This window comes from Triplophysa rosa, linkage group LG9 (genome assembly GCF_024868665.1).
Source record: "Triplophysa rosa linkage group LG9, Trosa_1v2, whole genome shotgun sequence".
Taxonomy (NCBI): domain Eukaryota; kingdom Metazoa; phylum Chordata; class Actinopteri; order Cypriniformes; family Nemacheilidae; genus Triplophysa; species Triplophysa rosa.
Window position 1 is genome coordinate 26,018,822 of NC_079898.1, and position 16,624 is coordinate 26,035,445.

Here is a 16,624-nt window from a genome sequence, read left to right on the forward strand (position 1 = left end):
GTCATGAGAGTTTGAGAAGAGATGTCAACAATGTGTCAAACTGAGCTCAGATTCCTCAAGTCTGCAATCAAGTCAATATTATTGAAGATCTCAATATCAACTCAAACATTTCTCAAATCCAGATTATTTGACCTCTGCAATCTACGTTCATTTTACACCTCCACACTCTTCATGCTTTTCAACGATTACACCTTCATTTTTTTCTCTTTAAATTTCAAATTTAGGAGAAACATCTGAGACCAAGTTGAAACTACTTAAGCTTTTAAAACCTTTAGGGTAAACAAACGGTCATAAGTCACACGGGTAACAGTTTCTTTGTCACCCTTTTGGCCCCTCAACACGCTAAAATAAGTGATGGTAAAAAGCGCAAAGGGGAAACGGTTTTTGTTTCCATGGGTGTTTTTTGAGGGGCCCGTAGAGCCACTGACCTTACTGTGTAGTCGACTTGCTAGGCTACGTTGCAACACCCTTTCTCTGTACCTCACCGCCTTCAGGAGGAACGTTAGGTCTCCTACTTTGTCCACGCTGAAGCTGAGAAAGCTAGAACAACACAGAGACAGCCAAAGAAAACACAAATGAACTCCGTTAGACAAAGAGATACTGTATACAGCCACAACCCGCTATCAGAATCACATCTAGAAAAATAAAGGCTGGATTTTATTCCACCTATGACGAATCACTGAAGAGCTCAGTTTTGGTTAATATGTTATGAATGGAACGCCAGAAAACAATTACACCCATCAAATTTTCCTCTTAGTCAAAATTGCTTAATTGGTGACCTATAAAGAAGAATGAGAGTGGGCAGGTTCCTCAGGGTAAATGTTCTGTGTGTGGCGGTCACAGGCTACACAAAGAGGACACACAACTGTTAAAACCATCCATACTCCAGGACGATATAGAGATGCATTTTGTTTCCAGTCCGGTTTGTACCTGGTTCTGAGGCTGTCTGAGGCTGAGCTGCTCCAGTTTCTTAACAATCCCATCACCAAGTTGTTTCCCATCTGTTTGGTGTATTGAGTCAAGAGCTCTCGTACCACGACCTGCACACAACAACAGAATCAGACACACACAAAACACAAAACCGAGACTAAACTGGACTTCAAGAAATACTTTAACTCAGATAGGCCTGTATACGGTAGATGAGGGGTTCAAAAGTGGAAGGAAATATAGTAATACACTTTTAAAATTAAACTTTAAAAATGTATTTCAAAAGCTGCATTTTTTAAAGGGGTCACACGAACACGTGTTTTTCTGTGTGTTTGGTGTGTTATAAGTTGCCCATGCATGTATTAGACACGTATAATTGCAAAAATGAAAGTGTGGGAACAAAAGATGCGTTCTATCTAAAAGCGAATGCTCACCCAGACCTGCCTGAAACACCTCGTGTAACCACACCCCCACAAATCTACATCAGTTGGTGGTCTGATTTGACTAAGACCACCCAAATGTAGACGCAAGTAAGGTGGGCGTACCTGTCAGTACAATTGAAGAGGAACCTGATGTTCCAAATATGATAAGAGGCGTTACATTTCCCTCACGCGCTTGCAGTATTCGTCCAATCACTACGCACTGGTGAACTGGCCAATCACAGCACACCTCGCTTTTCAGAGCCATGAGGTTTGTTAAAAATCTGCGCGTTTCAGAGAGGCGGGGCAAAGAGGAGATACAAACATGCACGTTATGTGGAAAATACACCGTTTTTGAACCTTAAATCGTGTATACACATTGCATTACATCTAAAACAAACCATAATATTCCTTTTAGCCGTGTCATATGACCCCTTTAAGATAATCAAATTGGCTTTCCTACTTAAAGGTGCAGTTCGTAACTTTCTTGCAGTAAAATATCCAATAACCACTAGGCCAGTGTTATATATTTTGTTCGGTTGAGTACATACAATATCTCAAATGTTTCCAACTATTTGTAAATCGTGAGAAAATTGCCATTTTAACCAGTGACACGGACCGCGTCTGACAGTCGCCTGTCAATGGCGTCATATCCGTGTTACTAAAGACACTAGATGGAAAGCCTGCAACCTTCAGCGGAATGTAGGAAAGCAGACTAGAGGCTGTTATATGATTAGCTGTTGTTGTTGTTTTGAACATATCTGTTTTGAACGTGCGCCCTCTAGTGGCGGGTTTTACAAACTGCGCCTTTAAAACTAGGGTTGAGCATCTTAAGAAATTTTCTGTTTCCAATTCCGGTTCCATTTAAATTAAATATTATAATTGTTTTACTATTTTACCTTAATTGAATGTAGTGTTGCTGACTGTACGGTAGCAAGTAATGTTGAGTAATGCTAATACATCAATCACATGTGCTTTAAAGATGTTTTTACACTATCAATAACATCCAAATAGTCTGATGAGGGCTAAGACACTTGCTCATTTCCCTAAATTAATGAAATATTAAAGAAAATAAATACAATTTTGTTTTTAAATGTTAACTGTCATACACATTCCATGTATGCACACATTCCATAAAGTCTCTATTTTACAGATAATAATGCAGCCAGGAGAGGGTGAGAGTTTCCATCACTTTGTTTATCACTCTTGAAATGACGAAATAGTCTAACCCTCCTACGTATATAACAACAGCAGTCTATTCATTTTGTGGTTCATACAGGTTGATCAGTATGTAAATGACAATATGAAGCAAGTATAATGTAATTTAGTGGCGGCAGGAGCTGCGCAGTGTTCGTACTATAATCAACATTAGCAATAATATTATTCATTAACACACACTGCAGTATTCACGGAGTATGTCTCTCAAAACCTAAAATAACCTCTGCATGTCTGCACAGTGTGAGCAACACTACTATTAAACAATTACTCTAAAGTAACCAAATCGGACACAGTCTTTCAGAGAGTAACCAACCCAAACTGAGAGCGTGCCGGTCATGTGTATGAAATTTGGAGCTTCATGCTAATTTTCCTCATGGTAGGTGATGCAGTAGTATCTCTTAATAGCTGCATGGTTTTCGAAAAATCCCCAAAACTAATCCGAGAGCGGCTGGCAGACCAATTCACTATTCTTGTGACTTTAATCTTCAGTGCACTATTGCATGAAAACCTTTAAGTGAGGGTTTCCCTGAGGGGGGAAAATCCCTAATGGGAAGGGATTAAAAAAAAAGCGTTGCAGGGTTTTCATGCAGCCGAATCAAGACCCTCAATCCCAGCAGCCTCCTTGCTTACATGCCCTATTATGACCTTCAGCATTGATTTGCTATTTGTCAATGGCTTTGACCTAATCTATCTTTAAAAGCTGCAATCCGTAACTTTCTTTACAATGAATCAGTTATTGTGCAAGTACGTAAAGAAATCATTGTTACTTGACCTTGATTCACAACAGTAAGCCTACCGTAGCGAAACCCACGTCAAAAGTGACCTGCTGTCTTAGGTTTCAAACAAAGATTGTTTCTGGTTTTATTTGTAGTTAATGCACAGTAACCACAAACTTACTAAGGCCTCCCCACAATAACCCTGCTGTACTATGGTATTGGTATTTGTAGTAAAGTTATGGTATTACAAATGGCAATCAATCTGCCTAAAAACATCTTCAAATAAAAACCATGGTTAATTTTTCCAAGTGTTATGTCATCATTCACTCACCGCATATCAATCCAAACCTGAATGACCCTCTCTCTTCTGCAGAACACAAAAGAAGATATTTTGATGAACGTTGGTAACCAAACAACACTGAACCCCATTGACATCCATTGTATGGGCACAAAACCACAGAGACATTTCTCAAAGTATCTTCTTTTGTGTTCCACTGAAGAAAAAGTCGCATGCATTGAATACATGTGTATGTGTATTAGTGCATAAATGTTTATTTTTGAATGGTAAAAATAATCTGATACCTTTATATTAACCACTGTTCTGAATATTGGTACGGCCCACTCCGTTGTGTGCATTGTGTTTACAGCCCTGGTTTCAACTCTTCAGTGTTAAAGTCCCCGTGAACCGGAAGTTGCGATCGTTTTTACTTGCGTGTTTTGACGCATTTCCGAGTGAAATGGAATTTGGAATGAGAAAAATTACGGGCGTGGCTTTCGTCTATCTCTGCGATTTGATTGGATGTATAAAAACAGCTGTTGCATTTTGACATGGAACTGGCAGCAAACGGACAGTTGAAGGGGAGGAGCTAACGGATGCTCCGCCCAAGCCGTCTAACATACATCATCTAAGATGGATCGTCATTACAGGACGGAAGTGCATTTTCAGATTTTAACTAAAGATTATGAGGGCACACGAATTTTAAAAAGAGAACGACCTGCATTGATCAACTATTTACAATTAACGCTGCAATATTTCATGAAAAAATAGGCATCGTCATTTTTAATTTCACTGGGACTTTAATATGACAACGCCATCGGTCTATTTCGCAGGATGCAACTGCATGACTTTATTTTGGTCCTGAAGGAGCTAATCTAATTTCAGCAGAAAATCCATGTCTTTAGGCTTCTGGACAGGCTGTGAATGCAGACCTTGTGTGTGAGTTTATGTGCGTGTTATTTGTCGATGTGTCTCGTCTAGTGTTGTTCTGTCACTGGCGTCCAGCGCTTATTGATGCGATACGAATCAGACGCCGTGTAAAGCAGAAAGATTACCGCAACAATAACCTGTAACTGTGCTCCAAACGCATTATTGACAACTCAATGGTGTGATCGAGAATCAAAATCTTTTCATTCGAATGCCTTCATAATGCACTTAATTTAATTTAGCTCGTCTCTGTTTGCCCTCTGAGCGGTCATCTCCTAGACATCTCTGTGTTTTCCGTTTACACGCTGTTGTTTGTCACAGCATGGGAATTTAAATGTGATATTGGACTCTGGATTAATCGCATCCAGAATAAAAGTTTGTGTTTACATAACTTATGTCTATGTACTGTGCATATTAATTTTCTATTTATAAATACAAACACATACACAAGTATACATATTTAGGAAATATTTACATGTATTTATTTATATTTACCAATAATTGAAATGATATATAAATGTTTATTAATATTTAGATTTTTCTTAAATATATGCATGGATGTGTATGTGTTAATAAATACAAAATTATTATGCACAGTACACAGATAAATATTATGTAAACACAAACTTTTATTCTGAATGCGATTTATCGCGATTAATCTTTTGACAGCCCTAATATAAAGCCAACATCTCCAAAATAAGCAAGAAAACAACCTCAAGGAAAAGTTAACATGACCCTTGTGACCAGGCGTTTTTATGGTCTTGATTTGTTGACCGTTTTTCAGATGCGTGCTGATGTATGTGGTGTTTGTCAATACCTGCAGCATGACCATGTTGTCCCCTTCAAATGTGACAAAGACGTCTGAATCGCACTTTAGAGACGGGATTCGGTTTTCCATCATGAAACCCTGGAGGAGATCAAGCACAGCACGTGTGTAAATGTGACACTTAAAGGGACAGTTCACCCAAAATGAAAATTCTTTCGTTGTTTATACGACTTTCTTTCTTCTACGTTTTAAGAAATGTTGGCAACCAAACAACAATGACCCTCATTGGCTTCCATTGTATCAATACAAAACCACAGAGACATTTCTCAAAATATCATCATCTGTTTCACAGAGGAAAGAGTCACATACAAGGGTGAATAAATGATGACAGAATTGTTTTTTTTTTTTTTTAGATTTAGATTTAGATTTAGATTCAATTTATTGTCATTGCACATGTACAAGTACAAGGCAACGAAATGTGACCTCTGCATTTAACCCATCCAGAGAGTAGTGAACACACGTACCCCCGGAGCAGTGGGCAGCTATCACTACAGCGCCCGGGGAGCAAGTAGGGGTAAGGTGCCTTGCTCAAGGGCACCTCAGTTGTTACCCGCCGGCCCTGGGAATCGAACCGGCAACCTTCTGGTCATGAGTCCGACTCTCTAACCATTAGACCACATCTGCCCCCAGGATAGTTTTGGGTGAACTATCCCTTTTTGAAGCCAAAAGATAGTGGAGCGTCAAAATATTCCGTTTTCTGTATCAAGCTTACATTACTTGAAAGCATCTTAACATCAATGCGCACGCACAGCTTTCTCTCATACTGCTTGACTTATGTTGGGTTAGATCAAAATATATAAACAAAGAGTATGGACTACCAAGAGGCGAAACTCAATAGAACGATGATGGCAATATCAGCTGCTTTTGTTCTTTAAATAAAAAAAATTAAGCTGAAATCCAACCTGAATGATGACAAAACATGATGACAAAACCTTTGCTCTCTAGATATCATGCGAGTTATCAAGCATTAGCATAATGAACGCTTTATTAATACCAACATATTAAGGACATGCATAGGAGAAAAAAAATCCGGTCACACCATAGGATAAATTTAAACTATATAGAAACCCAATATAAACCATCACAAAAATTCATGGTTACCATTATGAACCATTAGCTTTTTACAAAATTCCTTTTTGTAGTGTGTTTTTGGTATTAATCTAAAAGGATTTAACATTAGAACAATTAAATCCATTAAATTATTGTTTTTTTTTCAGCATGGTTCTATAAGATCATCATGTTTGTAGTGTGTTCCAGGGCATTAAAACGTACAATATATATTTGAGACCTAGTGGAGAACTTATAATAGTAGTAGTAAATGTGTGAAGTTGCATACAATGGAAATACTCAATAAAGTAGGCTAAATAGTAGGATTCGACAACTGATAACATAAAACATATATAAAACAATACAACATTTACTGTAGGCGTCACACAATTTACTGATGACCTAATTTGAGAATTTTCTATTGCGCTATTCTGTATGTCTGGCCTATTGTCCAGCTGGCATTTTCACCCCAAGATGGCGGCTGCGCCACCGAAGCGCCAACTAGTGGCTGTTTCCCAACAAGCACCAGAGTTTCGCCTCTTGGTATACTCTTTGATATAAATGTCAGGTGTCTGTGAACTAGAAAAATTCAGCCCAGGGCAGATAAACAACTTTCTGAAGTCCGGCTTCACACTTCTGTTCACACTTGAAACACATCAAGTTCAATAGTTCACCCAAACATGCAAAATTCAAACCAAACCAATCCCATCTAAGCGCTATATTCAATTTGCATAATACAACTATTATGAACAGTAATGACAAAAATGCTAAATAGTTGCATACGTGTTTAACATGCCACACCACAGGACACTTCAAATGTGACAAGGTATTTCATGTTTCATATTTCATGACAACCACAATATAGAGAATAAGGTTAAAGTGTTTTAACCTTAAAGCCAAGAGGAGAAAAACACCGTCTGAAATGATTTTGGCATGTTTGTATTTGATACCTTTACCGCAGGACATTAGGCGTTTGTTTATATAATGTGTGTAAGGCAACACACACTCACCATGCCGCCAGTACACTCACGGCAGTCTTGCAGACACGCGAGGTTCTGCCACGTGCTGTACGCTTTGAGTCCTGCGACCAGCGCCTGTAGAGAACGATTGCTTTGAAGATCTCGCCCATGATACAGTGCATCATCCATCAGATCAGCGGCATACCTGCGATCAAACCACACAAACGCTTTAAACTCTATACAACATCACGTATGCCATTACTGTATTTGCTGTAAATAATAATATCATTGATGTTTGCGCACGTGGACACTTGGCATTAGAGATTTCATTAAGTGACATCTGAAATTGTAGATAATTTGATAAAAATGAATGCATTAAATAACAAAAGTCTTCAAGTCCACTCACACATAGACCTCTTCGGATGTCGTAAGCAATGCTAGTTCAACGCTGGTCCAGAAGGACTTCCAGTTTCAGTTTTTAACACTACGCAAATGTTTGAACAAGATGCAACCAACAGAACATGTATAATCCAATAAAAATGTTAAACAAATATATATATATATATACAGTATATATATATATATATGATTTAATTGTGTGTTAGATTTTAAAATGAAATAAATAAAAATGAAACCAGAAGTGGCTCTGGACTAGTGTTTACATCTGGGGCTTCGTTTTACAAGTTAGTCACCTCATTTTTTTCTTCGAGTCAATTATATAAAAAGGTAGATTGGTCTTACTGAAATATGAAAAGTAAGACAGATTAGTCCTAAACTATAAAAGTTTTTAAGACACAGTCTTAACTTCGAGGCTAGGTTTATGCAACTGGCCGCTGTTCGTGAAGTGGTCTATAGATATAAATACTCACGAATGAACTTTCACAGTACAGATTTTAAAGAAGTGTTTTGTTTTGTGGATTGAAACTACTGTTGTATGAGATGTGATTGCAGATAAATCGCCTTGAAGACTGAGGTGGTTTTCTTGAAGGATCTCATCTGCTGTGGTATTTCTCAGAAAGTGTCACCGTCTGAATGTTCTGCTTTGTGCCATTGGCCTGATTTACATAAAAACAGAGACCTCAAGTGGAGACGAGTGAAAATGCCCAACCACAACAAATATCATAGTGTGAAATATGTGTTTTTATATTGAAGCTGCTCTCCATGAATAGTATACACCCAAGTGTGGTAATCATTCGCGCATCATTACGGCATACATCTGATGTAAGATCTACTGTTGAACGATATGTCAGATCAATCGAACATACAGTACATCTCATGTAATATTAGCAGGTATTTCTAAATATATTAAATGTCTAATGTGCCCTACTACCACATGACTTACCCCTTCTTACAATGAACACACTAGTGGAAAAACAATAGACTGTTTCAGCGGCAACAACATAAACAAACTTAACTTCCTGTAGACCTCTGAAAAGAATAACTGTCGAGTAGTTAATTTCATTTATCACAACTAATATACAATAAAATATAAATATGATCTGATTATTATAAATATAAGTTGAATATAAAATAAATGGTCATATTATAACCAAACACAGACCGGAAGTGAACTTCAGGCCAGGTGTGTTCATCTGATAAAAAGGTCTATAAACAAAAGAAAAGAAACTCTTTCTTATTCATTTAAAATCATCAGGAGAGTTGTTACCTGGTGGTGAAGGTGAGCGCGAGGGCAGCAGCCAGGTGCGGCATCAATCTTAGATTCTGCGTCTGATGCTCGATGATCTTCACCTCATCCTGGTCCTTTGGACCGAACTGCCTGCGACTGTTCAAATGAAGTTTTTCATTTGTGATGTTTGCCAAGGCCAACATAATTACTGTCTACCATCCCATACATTCGCTGTCAAAGATTTGAGCAAACTTTATCCCAAAATAAACACGCATTTATTCACTCTCATGTGTTTTAAAACCTGTATGTGACTTTATCTAAAAGAAGATATTTTGAGAAATGTCTCAGTGGTTTTATGTTCATACAGGGGCACAATGTTGTTTGGTTACCAACATTGTTCAAAATCTCTTGTTTAGTGTTCTGGAGAAGAAAGAAAGCCATACAGGTTTGAAATAAGAAAAGTGAGTAAATGATGAATTATTTTAATTTTTCTGTTTTTTAGTGAACTGTCCCTTAAACACATGCCGCACCATTCACGCCGTCTCAAATCCTGTTGCTTGTTGAAGAAAGGTGTGCGCTATTCAATTTATTTAAATTCAAATTAGATTGTTTATTATTTTTTATTATTCGAGACTTATTATTCTTTTTATTATTATTAGACTTATATGATAACAACTGCATTAAAGAAGGGACCCAAACCAAGTTTAGAAATCAGAAAATCATAGATATTTGGAGGTGGAGCTCTTTTGATATTAGCCAATAAGCAACCACCAAAAGCACCGTAGCAATGCCACGTACAACCCAAATCGACTATTCAGAAGAACTTCGAAACGCTGCAGTCTAGCACTGTGAAAGTGAGTTTTCTAAGCACCACCCACTCTTAAATCTGAGTTTAACTCGCTGTACAACAGAAGGATTTTACAGACACAAACACTAAAGGGGAAACATCCATTATTAACACACATGATCAGATATCAACCAGAAGACACGACGGGGTCAAACATGCCGCAACACACCTGGACGTCATACCGTGGAAATTAGCCAATAAAACCTTCCAGGTAACCCATTTTTCTAACCACACGTCTGCTGTGTTGTGTGTTTACATGGGTAGAGGAAGATTTGCTGTGGTGGACGTCTGGTCCTGTGCGTGTGTGCTTGTATGTTTCTGCCGAAGTCAGTTCTGAAGTCAAGGTACACCTGTTACCCTCACCACAAACTGTATCTCTACATCTAACATACTGCAGGTGGCTTCCCCACAGAACAGAAGACACACGGGGAGGGCTAAGGAGTGTGCGTCTGTGTGGTTTTGAAGGTGAGAAGCCCACACAGAAATCCTATTGCAACTTGCATCGTCTACACTCTAAATGTGTCCTCTTGTAGATTAGTTTTATTTGGGTCAAATCAAGCAGACAGCTTTCTGGTACGTGACAGTATGTGCCGATATATACAGTAGTATAGCCGATGCACAGAGCAAATCCAATCCAACGAAAAGTTGGATGTTATTTTGGCATGAATTTTAAAGTCTCCGTGAGACCGGAGGCATTTCCGAGTGAAATGGAATGTCGAAATAGTGGGCGTGGCTTTCGTCTTTCTCTGCGATTTGATTGGATGTATAAAAACAGCCGTCGCATTTTGAAATGGAACTGGCAGCAGACTGACAGTCGAAGGGGAGGAGTTAACCGATGCTCCGCCCAAGCCGTCTAACATACGTCATCTAAGATGGATCGTCATTTCTGGGCGGGAGTGCATTTTCAGATTTTAACTGAAGATAAAGAGGGCACAAGAATTTTAAAAAGACAATGACCCACATTGATCAACTATTTACTATAAACGCTGCAATATTTCATGAGAAAATAGGCATCGTGATTTTTTATTTCACTGGGACTTTAAGCGGGTTTTCTAGACATTCCTCTATTCCTACCCCAAAATGACAGTGGTTGACCACTGACTGACATGTCTGGCCAACAAACAAAGCAATGTTCCGAAAGTGCCCAAGACAGCATTTACACACTTAAAGAAGTCAAGTTACGGATGACCTCTGTGGAGTTGTCTTGATTTGATAGTTTGGTATTCATGTCAGCGTTAATGTTTCTGAAGGCGAAGCTTACAGCTGCATTTTATGCAAAGTCATATTCAGTTAGGATGCCTCGAGGCCGAGGAAAACTGTTGTTTCTTGGCTGAAATATCCCTTTAACTCGACTGCCGATTCTTGATAGTTTGATTGTTGTTGAGTTTTATCTCAAAGCCTCTCTTTCACAAAGACTAAATTGAAATGGCTTTGTGGTGCATGCTGTAAAAGATAAACTCAACCCAAGATGAGGTGTGATGGGGTGAAGCTTATAGGCTGATACGTGTGCGGTTTCTCCATCAGTCATCGCACCTGCCGGGCTCGAGCGCTCAGACATGTTTTGGTACCAAACCTGCAGTGATGGAAGTGCGTGGGCGCACAGAGGTGTTTTGCAAATGGAAAACCTGCAAGTATAGACAGCAAACATTTCCTCTTTTCTTCACTTTTTCACTTGGGGGATACCACGGTAAGAGACAACCCTGCAGCCACCCACGCACAAACACACACACATACACACAAGCCACACGGCAGTAACAGCAAATGAGACCTTTTGAGTCTTCTGTACGGGATGTTCTCGGCGGCGAGAAGAAAATCCAAACGTCACAACATTCTTTTTTGTGTTTTTTTAGATGTTGTTGTTTATAGTCTCATTAAAAGAAACTTCACAACATTTGTACATCTGATGTCAGCCGTTTCGTTTGAAGATGCACGGTATGTGACGGCACATCACATTTTGAGATCTGGAGTCACAACATTTACACACACACACACACACGTCTGGTTTACTATCTCCGTGGGGACAGTCCATAGGCATAATGTTTTTTATACTGTACAAACTGTATATTTTATCCCCTAAACCTAAAGATCATAGAAAACTTTTTGCATTTTTAGATTCTAAAAAAATATTGTTCTATACAATTTACAAGCTTTTTGCCCATCGGGACCTCAATTTTGGTCCCCATGTGTTGGTGTGCATTCAGGTTTAGGTCCCCACCGGGATATAAAAACAAGTCACAGTTTTGTCATGTCTTACCTGTGACTGTAGCGTACGGCTATGATGAGCCCCAGCTAAGAGAAGAAAACACACACAGACACACAGATTTAATATGTGGTGCAATGTCGATTCTCATCAAACATGAAAAACTCGTTTCTCTGCAGGTTTCTGTTCCTAAAAGCACTTTATTGGTGCATGAATAATTATATTAATGTCATGCACCAACAGATACAGTAATAACTATTTCGTTGTTTAGTCACTCTCTTGTGTGACTTGATTTTTTCTGCAGACCACAAAAGAAGATATTTTGAAGAACGTCGAAAACCAAACAACACTGAACCCCGCTGACGCAAAACCTCCGAGACATTTCTCAAAATAACCTGTTTCACAGAAGAAAGAGTACTATACAGGTTTTGAGTGACACGACGTTGAATAAATCATGTCAGCATGCTAAAACATTGACAAAACCTCTGAACACTGGCCTAACATTTGACTCTCTATTCTGTTTGTCACAAAGTGAAAACAATTTGATACTGGTATCAGACCTACATAAATACATTTGTTTACGCATTATATTCTTTATACAGACACATAATTAAACCGAACTTTTGATCATTCCAAAGCTCATATCCGATATTGAATGTGGCACAAACACAGTATTGTTCAGCGCTAACTAAACATTTTATCAGACAGTAAACAGACTTATGTCTCCCTCTTGTGGTGATCACTAAGTTTCCCATTTTCATTGATGTTGTCCTCTAATTAAATACCATTTGTGGTAAATGTGAGTTTATCATGAACAGGTGTGTTTAGTGTCAGTGTTTCGCTGACCTTCATGGCGGCCATGGCCTGTACAGTAAGACAGAGACGGGTGGGCGTCAGTGCTGCCAGCATAGCATTAAAGCGGCTCTGTTTACTGGGGATTGGCGATGAGTACCGACCATCAGCGGCGACAAAACCAAACCTGCAACATACACGCAAACACTGACATACACACATACTTCAACATTATTTCTTATCTCAAATTCTCACGGCGAACTCACTTGCTTAGCAGATATTCCCGGGGTATCCGTACATGCTCAAATATCAGAATGCCATTGTCAACCCCATGCAGTCCTGCATACAATCACATAAAGCAGAATACATCTTAATTTATCATTATATTCAGAATGACTCGAATACAAACATCTGTCATATTACCTTCCTTGTGCATCATGTCAATCACACTCACTCCCGGCCACATGACTCCATTCTGATCACGGATGGGTACGATGAAACAGTGAGGGCCTGACACAAATAGATAAACACGTTAATTGACTAATGGACAAACGCAGAAGTATAATTAAATGTTTGGATAGATCTCTATGCAAACAAGCTATGCAATACAATGACATCAGACACAGTTTGGGGAGGGGGGTTTATGACATGATGATGCCCCCGTTCACAAAGTAAAGACGTCATTGCATTGTGTTAGCAGCACAAAGATCACGGGTTCGATATCCAGAGGACACGTATACTGATAAAATGCGAACTTTGAGTGCACTGTAAATCGCTTTGGATAAAAGTTCATATAGAAATGGTTTGCTGAGGTGTGCAAGAACTTGACCGGCATTAACATGTTACATAACATAACATGCTTTTCTTTCTATTATCGCTATAATGATTGCAAAAATACATTTTCCTAATTTTAACTATAATCATGGAATATATATTTCTATAAAAATACAATATATTGAGCAATACATAAAGCATGGCTGCTTTTCATACATTAAAAAATGAAGAGTTCATTTGCAAAAACGGATTTTTTGATTGTGTATTCCAATTAATTTCAAACTGCAAGATGTTTTTTGATTAAACATTTTTAATTACGTTATTATAACTAAAATAAACGCAGCTAACTAACACCGCGTCGACACCGGACGCGTCGCGCCACATCCAGTGTAGACAAAAATAAAAATTGTAATGGGTTCTATTGCGTTCTATTGTCTCTTGTCGCGTTGCGCCTCGTCCGCTGTAGGCACGGTGTTACACAGTTAAACACAATAAATTTCGAAAATTAAAAAAATGGAGTTATCTGTTTTTGCAAATAAACTCTTCATATATAATTTAATACTTTGCATTATACTTTCTAGTATATTCCCATATATTTTTGTTTCGTAATGGCATGCTAGCATTCGTTGGGTTGCAAGTCAAAATAGCCCATGCTCAGACTCAAATCTTTCTTGCCGTAAATCTGATCGCTTGGGAAACTCAACAAACGTTACTGTTGGTGTCTATAGCTTAAACAAAATCTAATGAAACACAAACCAAGTTCATCAGGGTTTGTTCACATCACTGACACCGTGATGATTAAGTGCCACGTGCTTTAGTACGAGTGATGATAACAAACGTTCACTGTTGGATCAGTCTTACCGTGCAACTCTCCGTTTATAATGAGCTGAGCGAATACAGCAGCGACGTTTCCTTTCATCGCGTTTCCAATGTACATTTTCTGAGCGTCTTTAGAGGGCGTGTGGATTATGAACTCCTGCAGAGGAAGGGTCAGAACGTCAAAACATTCAGCAAGCATGAGAAATATCTTGTAAACGACCTCTGATGATATTAGTTTCACCGGTCCTTACATCGGGAATCATTATTACGCTATAAAGTTTTGTATCAGAATCAGATTTGAAGAAAGTGCAGTAGAGGGGAGTCCTGTAAGAGAATTACCTGTGTGGATTGATTGTATCGGGCTTCAGTAAGAATTCCCCGTACGTTGCTACCGTGACCCCTCTCGGTCATGGCGAACATGCCTGTGAATTCTAACTCCTGCAAATCAACACAGAATCACTGCGTCGCATGAACATGAGAGGAACTGGTATTTCATCGTTCCATTTAATTGATCGTGTCAAAATAATGATAAATCACAGATTATTATTGGTTATAAATGATGTTGCTCCAAATATTTCTGTGACACAAAAATGTTTGGCTAAATGAAATGAAAGTCAAAATCGATTTATATGGAGAAATATGTGATTCAAAGAAAAGAGAAACAAAGGGTTGTTCAAACCAGAAGTATTTTGCTATGAACTAATTCTCGAAAATCAACCGTTTGCAGACATGAGATTGCAATGAACAAACAACACATATGACCTCATGAGCTCCTACACCAAATACGAGCAGGACTTTGATTTGCAAACATGTTTGTGCAGAGACGCGTGTTAAAGACTCACTGAAACCGGGAGATACCATTTTTCCTTCTGCTCTGAACTTCCTAGATTGCTAACAGCACCTCCGTACAATGCACACACAACACCGACCTGTGGATTACAGCAGCGCTACAGCGTGACTATTCAAACAAATGATACCCATGTGGAATACATGCAAATGTGTCGTCTCATGCATGCCAACACCACATGCAAATGCTCTTGAGACCAGTTCAAATTCAGTTACAATCTACACAACGGCTGCGGCTGAGAACAGTGCGTTCGGTCTTTAACTAGAAGCTGTTATATGAATATAAAAATGGAGTAAAACATGGAAAACCTTGACTCCTGTAGCCATGTCCGCTGAGCAGATGAGCTCTGTTATACTCAAACTCTTGGCTGTGAAACCTTTCTGTTTCTCCTTCACCTGAACAAACAAGCAATGTGAAGAAAGCACTTTAATCATACTGGACAGAACAAGCTAACAGATGTGATTTATTTTCAAAAACGCACTGGTGTACTACCGTGGCATGCTTCGAAGAATGCACATATATATCATGAATTAGTTGATCTATTAGTGAAATACTACAGTACGCAGGACATCTTAGTTAAAAAAAAAAGACATTGCATTAATAAAAAACATCAAATATAGCATGAAATTTGCATCACCGTATGCAAATAAAAAAACGATTTTAACTGTTTGTTTCATTTGTGCCGGAACTTTTAACCAGCTGATGTCAATGTGACTTTTAGTATGAAGTCACGTCCCCCAAAATCACACTAGAAAGTGTCCAATTTTGTTACTTTTATTTTGAAAAGTAGGCCTGTATCTAGACCCAAAAAACGTTTTGTGAAATGAAAAGAGTTGAGGAAATGTTGTCTCTTAAATACTTGATCTTTAAGATGTCGTTTCATTAGTGGCAGTCTGAGGATATGATGAAACCTGTCTGCAGTCAGGTCTCTGTTCTGATCCAGGGTCAGTTCATAACTGCATGAGAAAAAACGGGTTCAGTTGCATCAAACGAGGCTTTTTGATTCATAAGTCATGTATTGAGTTGGAAGTCGCTGGATTCAAATAACACGCATCGCAAATGTAAATGAATTTTAACGCAGTTGTGCAATGTCTGTCTCTAGAAAAGATCTTTGAATCATTGAATGAGGTTCACTGTTTTCAACATACCTGCTGGACTGAAAGAGCTCACACTTGGGAATCTCTTCCCGCAGCGCATCTTTAATCTCCCAGAATTCTCCATCCAGATATCTGAGCAGACTGCTCCCAGACTGTATTTGGTCCATGGATGATGATGATGATGATGATGAAAGCAAACGTTTCCTGTGCTTTCACGAGCCTGCTTCGCATGCACTTTAACTGTTGCGTTCCGCTTCCGGGTTTGGAAAACGTCACCGCGTTGCGTGACAATAAATTGATGATTC

The 16,624-nt window shown here is 38.7% G+C and overlaps 1 protein-coding gene across 2 annotated transcripts in view; it reads right to left on the reverse strand.

Moving 5' to 3' along the window:
• Positions 1-16,573, reverse strand: part of acoxl (acyl-CoA oxidase-like) — a 31,615-nt gene extending 15,042 nt beyond the window's left edge. For both annotated transcript variants that reach the window (XM_057342977.1, XM_057342975.1), the window contains exons 1-15: positions 16,371-16,573; positions 16,082-16,178; positions 15,531-15,617; positions 15,218-15,304; positions 14,715-14,813; positions 14,418-14,532; positions 13,206-13,292; positions 13,049-13,121; positions 12,837-12,969; positions 12,045-12,079; positions 8,983-9,099; positions 7,368-7,521; positions 5,302-5,391; positions 931-1,040; positions 429-540 (exon numbers count right to left, since the gene is read on the reverse strand). In XM_057342977.1, the coding sequence (XP_057198960.1) occupies positions 429-540; positions 931-1,040; positions 5,302-5,391; positions 7,368-7,521; positions 8,983-9,099; positions 12,045-12,079; positions 12,837-12,969; positions 13,049-13,121; positions 13,206-13,292; positions 14,418-14,532; positions 14,715-14,813; positions 15,218-15,304; positions 15,531-15,617; positions 16,082-16,178; positions 16,371-16,486 (1,512 nt within the window). In that variant the 5' untranslated portion in view covers positions 16,487-16,573. The remainder of the gene's footprint in view (positions 1-428; positions 541-930; positions 1,041-5,301; positions 5,392-7,367; positions 7,522-8,982; positions 9,100-12,044; positions 12,080-12,836; positions 12,970-13,048; positions 13,122-13,205; positions 13,293-14,417; positions 14,533-14,714; positions 14,814-15,217; positions 15,305-15,530; positions 15,618-16,081; positions 16,179-16,370) is intronic.
• Positions 16,574-16,624: the final 51 nt, after the last annotated feature.